At 39.9% G+C, this 12,266-nt stretch overlaps 1 protein-coding gene across 4 annotated transcripts in view; it reads left to right on the top strand.

The window, feature by feature from the left end:
• fndc1 (fibronectin type III domain containing 1) overlaps positions 1–12,266 on the top strand; it is a 37,445-nt gene that overhangs the window by 13,718 nt on the left and 11,461 nt on the right. For 2 of the 4 annotated variants that reach the window (XM_079255414.1, XM_079255416.1), the window contains exons 4-15: positions 1,026–1,274; positions 1,589–1,687; positions 1,785–1,902; positions 2,024–2,211; positions 2,809–2,916; positions 3,035–3,223; positions 3,320–5,851; positions 6,038–6,153; positions 7,126–7,237; positions 7,544–7,864; positions 8,449–8,523; positions 9,428–9,571. In XM_079255414.1, coding sequence (XP_079111540.1) covers positions 1,026–1,274; positions 1,589–1,687; positions 1,785–1,902; positions 2,024–2,211; positions 2,809–2,916; positions 3,035–3,223; positions 3,320–5,851; positions 6,038–6,153; positions 7,126–7,237; positions 7,544–7,864; positions 8,449–8,523; positions 9,428–9,571 — 4,251 coding nt within the window. The remainder of the gene's footprint in view (positions 1–1,025; positions 1,275–1,588; positions 1,688–1,784; positions 1,903–2,023; positions 2,212–2,808; positions 2,917–3,034; positions 3,224–3,319; positions 5,852–6,037; positions 6,154–7,125; positions 7,238–7,543; positions 7,865–8,448; positions 8,524–9,427; positions 9,572–12,266) is intronic. The other 2 variants (XM_079255415.1, XM_079255417.1) reach the window with 2 other exon arrangements.

Below are 12,266 nucleotides of genomic sequence, written 5' to 3'. Positions count from 1 at the left end.
GTCAAGAATAGGAGATGGGGATTAGAACAGAAAGTTGGTGTTTCCCAGAACAACGCTTTCTAGATCCAAAAGCAATCGTCCATTCAGCTGTACTGGCAGAAAACCTGAAAATACACACTAGCAGAGACAAGGAGAGTGTTTCAGTTGGAACTGAAGCAAGCCACATCTTGATCGGGGAATTGTGTTTAAAAATCTCATCTTCCTTGCACCAGAAATACTTAAACTCTGTTCTTTTTTTAAGTCATAGCTGTAGAGGACCTGTTTGGATCCCATGAACCTATACAGTAATCTCAGTAGGACCTCCCTGTTTATTGAAAGGGAGAACTCTACATTCCAACGTCACAGCCTTGTAGCCCATTTGAATTGAATAAAAAGCACCTTGTGAAATCAGCTGACTTATCAGTGCTCACCCAGATGTGCATTATGCTGATTTGATGGGACACAGGGTCGGTCCTTTTCATCCAACAGTATGAGTAATAGCTGTGGTAGGAACACAGGAAGGAAAGAAATAAAAACAAAATAGTTTAAATGATGGTGGTGGGGTTAGTGGGGGGTGCTTTGGTCTTTTCTTTTTGTTGTTTTTTTAATTTGTTCTATTGGCAATGCTATCGCTCAGCATTGCAACCACATGAGAGGGATTTTCTGGCTGTCTGAGTCAATGCCTGAATGGCTGCCCGAGGCAGAGTGACTACTAGGGTTAGACTGAAGTAGGAGACATAGCACCAGAAGTTAGAGATGATGACAGGGGACATATTACACCGCCAAAGCATTTCCTTTTTGGGATAACTGGCCATGTTTACAGTCAGTGTTGGATTAATGTGATATCTAATTGAGTTTATTAATGAGCAGATATGTCTTGAGTGGAAAAGTTATGCGTCAAGCTTTTCCACAGCGGTTCGATTTTCTACAAGACCCCAAAGGCAAATCTGGTACAGAGCACAGATGATGAATGAATTATGGGGTCACAACGGGTAAGAAGAACTTGAGTGCACTCTGACGCTTTGCCGTTCATTATCATCCACCAGCAGGTTCAGTCAGGTCTTCACAAAATGCTGCCAGAAGCCACTCCACAGCAGAGAGGACCACCAGGGTGGACAGAATGACTCACCCGGCAGGTGTGACCTATACCAGGACACATAGGAGGGCACCTCAGTCCTCCTCAGGTCCAAGACAGCCTGAGAGAGCCGCGGCAGGAGCCCCACTGCTGCAAAGGAGGCGACAACACAATGCCAAGCCTCAGGCTGACCAGAGGAAAAGACATACACCAAAGCTAAGTAAGAAAGCTTATATTTTTTGTCAAATATGACACTTAAGTAGAGCTGTTTTGTATTTTTTATGAAAAAACACTTCCATAGCATCTGTAGTAGCTGCTAGATGGCATGTGACAAATACATGACTTTCAATCAGGTAACATTATTATTTGAAGCAAGCAAGTAAATCAAAATTGTCAAGATACAAATAATATTTTAAGCTTATGTACTTTTTAGTGGTGTTTTTAATGTTTTTAAGTTGTTACAATTTGTGTGGACTATCTTTAGTGTCCATAGTGTAAACCCTGGCCGTGCCTGGTATCCCTTTCTATTCATAGCATCTGAGTCCGTTCATGTGGTGTCACTGCAGGCACAGAAGGCCCAAGGCCAGAGCGCATCCGCCCACAGAGCAGTCACAGCCAAAGCCTCCATACCAGGTAGAAAGTCAAAAGTAGACAAAAGAAAAACTTGAGGCAAAAGTTCATGGAGTTTAGACTTTGAAATTTTGTATTTATGTCTATGTGTGTCACCCAGAACCACCTGAGTATGAGGCCCGGGACTTGAGTGTCAGGGTCATGTCTCCAAAGTCAGTCCTAATCTCCTGGGTTGACCCTGCTGTCGAAATGGGGAAAATTGTCCCCGGGACATCCAGGTGGGCTTTTTTACTAAAGTGTATGTTTGTACATGTACTGTAACTTTGAGCAGAGAGATAACTTAAGTGCAAAAGACTGCTCATTGTAATGACATTTTTTTAAATTTTCATTTCAACTTAGATCATATACAGTACGGTTCAGAGAGAAGGGTGAATCAGCACGTTGGGATTACAAAGACAGCACTCAGAGAAGAGTGTTGATAGACAATCTGTCTGCTGACAGCATGTATGAGTTCTCTGTCAGGATCTCTCAGGGAGAAAAACATGGCAAGTGGGGTGTTTCAGTTTTTCAGCGGACCCCTGAGTCAGGTATGTATTGCCACTGTTTGCTGAGAACTTATATTCTAAGATGCAGCTGGGGAACAATGATTGTAAGTGAAATAATACTCAAGACAAAAGATATAACACTTCATTTTCCCTAACAGTATGAAAGAAGCAGTTATTCTTGCAAAAAAAAGAAAAAGTAATGTCACTGTTGCATAACCTTTCCTGTTAGTCTTTTTTTTTACTAATGTCCTCATGCCACACCTCATTACATTCACTACCTAGAAGTCCCATCTGTTTTAAAGTTGCTTTTTTTTCAAGATTTTTGAGCTGTAGCTCTATTATGGTTGCAGCCTTTTATACTATGTCACAGGAGCTCTGAGTTGTGGTTCATTGGAATGTCAGTATTTACTGCCTGGCTCACTGTTCAGATCTCCATCTGCCACTTCATACAAGCTCTAAAAGGGCAGTTCCTGTCTGCTTATGGCAGCTGTATTTTGCTCAGTTGAAGCCATTTAGAGTCACAAGTGTTCTTCCTCTTTTTTACATACTGTCAGCAGCAACATTCCCAACTTTTTCTTTCCTGCTACTCCTTTTTCACCCCTGCTTTTCCCATTTAGCTGTTCTCTTCTGTCTTGATAGCACCATCAGGGCCACCTGAGAACTTTGAGGTTAAGCCGCTACGAGGAAAAGGAACAGCTGTTATTGCAACATGGGATCCTCCTGAAGAACCCAATGGCAGGATAAGAGGTGAGGATATAAATATAATTAGACCACACAACTCAGGCTAGATTGAAGTTGAATCATTTCCAAATCTTAAACACCTGATTTACATTTCCATCTATATATTTGTGCTTTTCTTCCACAGAATATATCCTGTCCTATGCTCCTGCTATGAAACCATTTGGAATGAAAAGCATTACATACAGTGGAGGCATCACCACCGCCACCATAGATGGCCTCACACCCGGAGAACGTTACATTTTCAAGATCAGAGCTACCAACCGGAGGGGAATGGGACCACAAAGCAAGGTCTTCAGTGTTTCCATGCCAGAGTGTAAGCACATTGTTTAAAATGTATGTATGTTTGTGAACTTGAAAATGACGCATCTTAAATCATGAATTTATCTTTTTTTTTTTTATCTCTGGCCAGCGAGGACCAGTGCCTCATCATCCTCTAAATCCAAGGGCAGTCAGCAGACCATTGACTCTCCTTCCAAAGAGGATGCCAACCACAGTGAATCCAACCTCCAATCATCAGAATTGCCAGATGAACTAACTACCACCCCTAAGCCACGCCCTGCTATACCCGTCAACAGGCGTCCACGTCCACTTTCCCAAACACGCTCCTATCATAGCATCTTCTCTTCTGTCAGAGGCTCAGTCAGGAATGTGGTAAACAGAGACTCAACCAAAGATAGAGCGAGACAAGATGAACAGGAAGAAGACAGAATATCCACAACACCACCTCCAGCAGAGGAGACAACAACTCCAGAAGTTATGCCGGTGACAAAAGAACCAAATAACAATGCTTCCCCTGTTTCTGAGGATGAAGTGGAATATGATAAAGAGCCTCTGACCACTGAAACCCCCAGCCTCAAAGTTTTGACTCCCTCTCCAACTAAACCTGCACTTATTAGACCAAACAGACGGCCAGTTAAGATCAGAGTCCATAAAAAAGCTGAATCTAAGGTTTCTTCTTCCACCTCTTCATCCAGTGGTTCATCTTCATCTTCTTCCAAGTTACCTTCATCGTCTTCTGTTGATTCCTCCTCATCTCTTCCCTCTTCTTCTTCATCCTCATCTATACATATTCAAGACTCAACAGCAAGTAGAAAGGACTATGTAGCCTCCACATACCCTGAAACTAAAAATGTCTACAATAAGCCCAGCACAACACAAACCAAACCCTCCACCACAAGTGTAAAAGAAACCAATGTACAGCAAACAAGTGGTACTCCTAGAGGTAAAGGTTCTTCTTCAGCAGGCCGTAGCAGCAGTTCTGAATCTGGATTAGGTTTGAGAAACGGTTACGGGCGCAGACTTCCTGGAACTTTATTTAGAGGGAATGCAACAAGAATGCTAAATGGCTACAAACCTGCCATCACCACTCAGTTGAATCTACCAAGCAGAACTCAGAGCCAAGCAACATCAAATGCACAAAGTTCATCAAAATCTCAGTCTACTGCACCAGAAAGAACTGAAAATGATGATTCGTCCAAAACATTCAATCCAGAAAAATTAAGATCAACTTCAAGAAGTACTTTGGACAGCCAGACATCATCAGATTCATATCATTTTGACAAATCCCAGTCCACATCAGAGTCTAGGTCTCATGGCTCTACAGCTTTGCAAGGAAATAATCCCACCACTCTGCGGAATAGTGCAACCCATCCGTCAGATGCAGACTCATCAAGTTTTTCCCAATCAGCTTCACGAACAGGAACTCACAGCTCTTCATCTACACATAATACACCCAATTCTCAAGGTTTACACACATCACTTGATCAAGAAACATTACACACAAATGGAAATAAAGATGATAGTAATGAAAACATAGAAGATGCAAATATCAAAGTTAATGAGCCAGCTTTAAGAGGACAACCAACAGGGGAGATAAGGAAAGAAGAAAGGGAGGATGAAAGCGCAAATGAAAAGCCTGCAGTTTCTCGTACTAAAGTTAGTCCTTCATTTGCGGAGAGATTCCCCTGGCTAGCAAGTCGTTACCCGGGCAGATTTGGCTCAAATGCAAGGGCAACCTCTTCCAGGCAGAATGGAAGAACTCCTTGGACCAGGGTTTCATCATCTGTAGGGGCTGATAGGCCAGTTTTAAGGGGGGCTCCAACCAGGGTCTCAGGGGCTGTTGGTGCTGCAGGAGTGTCTGTGATACAGGAGACCACAGAAGATCTCAGGACTTCGTCCACTCGTGATTCACTGAAGAATGGAGTTGGGGGAAGTTCATTTAAACCTTCTTTAACCAATAAAAACACAGGATCTAGTGATGCTAGAGATCCAACTACCTCATCTTCCTCTTCAGCTTCCTCAAATTCTGATTCATATCATTCCTCAAGTGGACGCAGAGATTCCAGCAAGCCCATCCACAGAGAGACATCTAATGTACACAGCAATGATCACAGTAACACCTATTCTGGTGAGAGGAGTGGGGAAAACAATAGGAAAGTTTCAGACCCCACAGAACCCCAAAAGAATACTCCTATAACGTCTGCTGTACATAGAAAGGCAGAAGACAATGAGAGTTTAGGTACAAGGGACCCTTCATCCAGGACCAGACCAGGCACTTCCTCTGCAGTCAATCCAAATTATCGTCACCCTGCAAGGGGGCGCTCTCCTCTTCTGATAAATAGACAGCTTGGTGGATCAAGGCTACCCATTAGACCACAGCCGGCACAGAACTCTAGGCTAGGAGCTTCAACAACGGATTCATCCTCATCATCTGCTGACACCTCCTCTTCACACTTGCCTCAGCCAGTTTTAACCTCAGATCGGGATGTTGGCAGTGGCACTACTGTAACAAAAACTGGAGGTTTGATTGGCGGAAACCCTCAATCCACATCATCTATACCCTCACCTAGAGACAATTTAAGGAATCATGGCAGTAGGCCTCGCTTTCCCATCAGGGGAAAACAAATCAATGGAGGAGGATTCAAACCTGGCACTGGGATTGGTAAGGTCATTTGGCATATACATGTGATTATAAGCTAAGCTAGGACATTTTGTTCAAAGCAAAAGGAAAAGAAACCTAATTCAGCTAAAAGTATTTAAAATGTTTATGGTAATTCTGCAGTCAATTCTATTCTAAAACCATGTAAAGATATTTGTAACACAAGTGATTCAAATCTTTAATTGCCAGCTAAAAATGGACGACCCAATTTAACATCAGCAATGGACAAAGAGTCCACTTCTTCTCACGGTACCAGCAAGGCAGCTGGTCAGCGGTTCATCACTGGGCCTGATGGAACCAAATGGGTAATAAAATTTGACAAACTTATCTTCATATGCCAGTTTGCTATTTCATGTGTAGTCTATAAACCATATAAGCCAATCCTTCCATTCCTTCCATTGCTCCTTGCATGTTCCAACAGTATACGCAAGCGATTACAAGTTCTCAAGTTTCTTCAGTAGGATGGGTCCTTCTGTCTCATAAAAAGAGTCCCTCCTTGTATTGTAGAAAGACATTATGGGTCACGTATAACAACTGGATAAATACCATTGCAGTCATTTTTCTTTTTCAAGTCAAACACAATTAACTGTGAAATAGCCAGTACCTACTAAATAATGACCATTTATACTGACAGTTTACACACTGGACAGAATGCATTACAATACTGACAATTTATGGTTACAACAAATATGGTAAAAACACACTTAGTTACAATTAAAGCGATATTTCTCAAAGCTTCCTGCAGGTTTTAGATATTTCCTTGCTTCATCATGTCTGACTCAAATAATCAAATTAATGGTTAAAGTGTAGAGTCCAATATGTTAAATACAGTTAATTAGAATCAAGTATGTTAGACTGGGGAAGCACCTTAAGCCTGCAGGGCATTGGTCCCCAAGCACACACATTATTGATCTCTGGTCTATAGCATGTTGGTTCAAGGATTGCCGATGCTATAAGTATGTGAAGGATAAACAGAAGCATCCTTAAATTTGCACAGAACACAGAACAAAGTACTTTGATTTCTGACTTAAAAGTCTTTCACAGATGTTCCAATGTCACATCCTAAATTGGGTGTTGAGTTAAAAACATGCAGATAAAGGTTTATTGGAAAAAAATAATAGATAGTTAAAGTTTAACAGAAATGTTGGAAAAACTTTATCCTTCTGAGACATCTTTCACATCAGCCAGGTTGTTGTCTTAAACGTGTTTTTTCACTGAAAAATATATGACCGAAACATTTCACAACATAGAGTCTACTAAAATCTTTGTCTGCCCAGGTCGTTGACTTGGAACAAGGGGTTCTTATGAACCAGGATGGACAAGTTCTCCAAGATTCCCAGGGCAAACCCAAGAGAGTGGTCCTTGGAGAAGATGGACGCACTATTTTTGGTAAGATGCTTCTTTAACTTGTATGCAGACACTGGAGAAAACTATACTTGATCAAGTTTAGATGGCTGTTTGTATGCAAAAATATAAAAAACAGAATGTATTTATATATTTGTTGGAGAATTGTAGTAACTCTATTTCCATTTGCTAACATCTTTACAACAAGCAGATTACATTATACAGAATTAAGAATCATTGTTGATGAAATGGTATCTTTTTGATTATGTTAAAAAGTTAGTTTGATTTAATCTTAACGTCATTTATTTTTTACTTTTCTGTTTCTCCTGCTACGGTATCACCTACTACTAGACCATAGGGGTAGTCCCCTGGTAAGCCAGGAAGGTATTGCTTTGTTTGGACATGGCAGAGACAGCCAGCCTGTGGTCAACCCCAAAGACAAGCTCCTCATGGTTGGAGGGAAACCTGTTCTTGGTTTGGACATTGCTCGTCCCAGGACTACCACTATAACTCCTACTACCACACCTGAACCCACTACCACTGAATGGATCACAGAGGAGTTTACCACTGCACTACCATTCCCAACCTGTCCGCCTGGAACCTTCTCCAAAATCGATGAATATGGATATCCAGTTCTTGATCCAGAGGGAATTTTAGACTGTTATCCAGAAGGTGAGTCAACACACTGCAGTAACTGTATAAATGATGAGTCTAAATAAAGATTTATGTGGCACAATATATCGTAGTGCCTCAGTTACGATATTGTTTTGTTTATAGGTTCTCCATGGAACTGAAGTTGATTTAAGAGCAGAATAGTTACCATAAAGTATGACCGCACTACATTTTTCAGTTGTATTTTGTAACCATCTAGGCCAAGGCTGTAAGTGCTTCCTGTCTTCCTGACTCTACTGAGTACAATAACTGTGTGTTCAACCGCGTGATCTGGTTAGTGAGTTTGAGTGTACAACTGAAGAGTGTGTCTATGGGACACCATGATATCCACATGTAGGTCTCTGCATTTGGGAGTGGGCTGTGGTCAGAGTACCGCTGGTTTAAACTCTCCACAAGCTGTCAGCTGCATATTGTCATCTTGTCTCTGTAAACCAAAAACACACATGCATGAACACACAGAGACATTACTGCTATTTCTGAGTGACTGTTTTTTTGCATTGCATTAACTTGAGATTCACTGAGATTATAGATGTGTTCATAGTCCTGGGATACTGAAGCTGCAGCGTTTTCTGCTTCTCTGACAGAGGACTCCTCAGGAATGGAAATGGACCTCATGTTTACAGTGTCCATGGTGCCTGATGCTTTAGCTCTTGAGAAAGGTATTGGCGGAGTCTGGCTTGGGACCGACCTACCTATCGCCACAGGGCTGAAATGTACTAAACTGCACTGCATGCCCAATGTTTGTTGACTGTTCAACTACTTGTTTGTTTCCTTGTTTACTACAGGGTGAAGCTGCATAACAATTATTCCCTTCTCTTCCTCATAGTCTTCCCTTTGTTTCTCTTCTTTTTTGTTTGCTTTGCTCCGTTTTTGTTAACTACTGGGGTTTTTTCATCATAGACTGTTTTTAATCACTTTTATTCAATAAAGCTTTCTACATTACTAAGCTGAGAAGAATGCCCTGGCTGTTAATTTTTATGCAATTTATTTGATGTTCCAGCGTTGCTTTGTAATGTAACAGACTCATCTTAAGCACAGCACAACACTATCTGAATGAAGAACTGTAGGGATTGGTTAATATGAGCATATACATTTTTTATTTGAATGCATGCAAAATTTTCTTTCTGTTTTGAGTTTTCTTTAAAAGTCACATTGAGTGTTAAAATATTCCCTCTGTCCTGCTGTGGTGCTGAGCTAAGTGCATGTGTGTGGACCATGATGTAATGCCAAGGTCCACTGGCGAAGTACGGGACAAAAACTGTGATGAAAGAGGAAAGAGCTAATTTAATTTCACCCACTGAAACCTTACACATGTGTTGGCTGTGGAGACTTGTGAAATCAGCGTTGTCACACGCATGGAAAATATGGGCAGCAAAAATAAAGTTTGGGGTCTTGAGTTCTTTGAAAGTGAGCTCACTCATCTGTCCACAACTAATTAAACTGGTCTAACACTCATTAAACAGTTATTGTGACCATTTTGAAGGATTAATGAAGCTGTGCAAGATTGTATCAAGTTAATATTGTAAATCTGATCAAAAGTTCATTAACACATGTGGTTCTTAGACGAGCTGATCGTCGAGACTACCTTGCTGCCTTCTACTGCTCCCACCACCACTATAGTAAGCCCAGCTCTGGAGCAGCACACCAAGCCGTTCAGCGAAGGTCCTTCATCTGACTTTGATCTTAGTGGGAAGAAGCGATTCACAGGTACTCAAAGGCTTATACGTGTTTCCATGAGCAAATTGACATCTACTCAGTCTTGTCTTTGATGCAGAAAGAACTATTTTCCACTACAAAAGGTTGCCATAAACTTAAAACAAACTTAAAGCAATTCACTTGTTCATATGATAGATTTTGTACTATTGGGCGGTACGGCCACAAATCATGTTGAACCAGCAAAGAATTCTCTCCTCTTTTTGTGAGTCCCATCCAGTTTATGGTTTGTTGAAATGCTTTCCTGTTCATTTAATTTGCATTTACTGTATTATTTTCTCTTTACCTGCTCTCTCACTATGCTACTTTCAGGGACATCTACATTAAATTCACAAAAAAATCAAGTTCAGTACAGAAACAGTTGGTGTCTGATCCAGTTTCCTCTCCCTTTTCATCCATCATCAGTTACTTATAAAAACTTCTTTTATATAAAGAACATCAGATTGTCCTTTCAGTTAATGGTTTTAAAGATGAACAAAGACTTTACTTACAGCATTTACTTAGAGCATTTTTCTTCTTCACACGGTTTGACACAAGAATACTTGCTGCTTCCTGGGCTTTTGCTGCAATTCATGGTCAGCAGAAATGGGAAACCAGCTCCTAAAATCATCACATATTCTGACATTTGCTGACTCAATACAAAGGATGGAACAATAACAAAGCTGCATCCAGGTTTGCTTTGATAAGAAAAAAAAATATTGCTTTGTTTATTGAACAAAAGATGCAAGTCAGGTGGTTGTTGGTAAATTGCAAAAAATATTTGGCTTCTCATTCATATTATTGTTTCAGTATATTCCCTTTGAAAAGTTAGCCTTAATTTGTAACCTCTGATTTTAAGTTTCCATTATGAGTGATGGATTTTGATTTAATAGGAACTTTAGGCCATTTATGCAAGAGCATCCCCCAAACTGGATTATTTTAGAAAGGAGCTGAAAACCCACATAATAAGTAAAACTTTCATATGATATATTGAAAGCCATAGCAATCTTTCATCCAACATTTCCTGTTAGCAGGAGAATATCTTCATATGTTTTTTTTTTCTGTTTTTTCAGTGATTTCCTGGAATAGCACCACCAGTTACATATTTATTATGTGTGCTCATGTGTTTTTCAATGATTTTTTTAAATTTTATTTTTTTATCTTGAATGGCTCGTAGCTCCGTTTCATTTAATGCAGGAGTAATAAATTAGATTTTTGATCTTGGGTTTCTTAGCAATACCTCATAAATAACTCATAAAAGCAAATCCCTCTGAGACTGTACAGACATCACTTGCTCCAAAAAAGGAAAAACTATCAACACACCTTAATTGGTTTGTTATAAAAAAGTTCATGGAGGACACTTTATTCAGGTTCTCTAGACTTGATTCTTGTTCAAATACAGCTGTTGTTGTTTTGGTCTGCTTATTTTATTTGACATAAAAACCCTTAAACATTTTTCTAAATGTTTAAGCACTACATGATGTAAGTTAGTGTTTTTTTAATTATTCCAGTTCCTAAAAATGTTCATGTATAGACCAGAAAGGACAGAGACCATGTACAATAACTGCTAATGGATTGGACCAAATCTTTTTTTGTTTGTTTGATTCAGACCCCCTTTAGCAAACACAGGGTGGCAGGCAACAAAGCAAAAGACCAAAAAAAAAAACCCCAAAACTTTTTAACAAAAGGGAAAACATCCAACAAGGTTCAGAAAGGGTAACTATCTGCTGCCACCAGTTGGGGGTGGAGGAGACAGGACAGAGGGGTCAGCAACACTGTAATATTTGGGAGATACCTCCTGAGAATGAAAACTTAATGACAGTAATTTACTTTCCCTCAGAGAAAAGGAAGAGACAGACAAAGACACAGAAATGAAGAAAAGATGTCAAATGACTTCCCAGCAATCTAAGCCTATAGACTGGCAGCAGAAATAAAGAAATGGCTAAGGGTCGCCCAAGGTGTCCTAACTAACAGCTTCACCAGAAAGGAAAGTTTTAGACTTAATTTTCCCAGCCACCGTAGGAAAATCTCAAGTGAACGAATAGGTTCCTTCAGATCAAACATTGCAGTGCTGTTTAAAAATTTTTTACTTCTGTCCATAAGTCCAGTTCCAGAAAAAGCTGAACCTGCAATGGAGAGTGGACTTACAAGCTATTAGAAGTTTTCTTATTGACTTTTATCTTACTCCCCATTGTAAGAAAATTAACTTTGACATTTGAAATTCATAGTCTGTATTTAATTTAAACTAGTGAAGTGACAGCTCCTTCAGAGCTGTCACAAAATATCATAAAATAGATTATTTCACAGATTATGGGCATTAAGGGTAAAAGTATATTGGATGTGAATAAGTCCCTGGTGCTTTGAGCTTTTTCAGTATGTTATCTTTGTAAATGCCTTTATTTTTTTGTGGACTTATTAATTTAATACAGCTTGTCAGTATTTATGTTGATTTTTGTTACAACCCTATTAAATGTAAAAATGTATGGCCATGTCTTCATCAGTACATGACTAAAACTTTTTAAAAGGGATAATTAGATCATAACACGCGTCACTCTTTTACTCCATCTATCATTGCAAACAGCGTTTTAAATCTTTTGACTACACACCTCACTAGGCCATCTGAAAGCTATTATTCTCCAGAGGAAAAAAAATGGAAATCATAAAAGTTAAGGGTGCTGACCTCAGCAGAAGGAAAAGGCTCGTCCTGAGA

The sequence above is a fragment of the Telmatherina bonti genome, assembly GCF_933228915.1.
Source record: "Telmatherina bonti genome assembly, chromosome: 16".
NCBI classification, from domain to species: Eukaryota; Metazoa; Chordata; class Actinopteri; order Atheriniformes; family Telmatherinidae; genus Telmatherina; species Telmatherina bonti.
The sequence above is the reverse complement of the archived record's forward strand: the minus strand, read 5'-3'. Positions and strand labels throughout refer to the sequence as shown.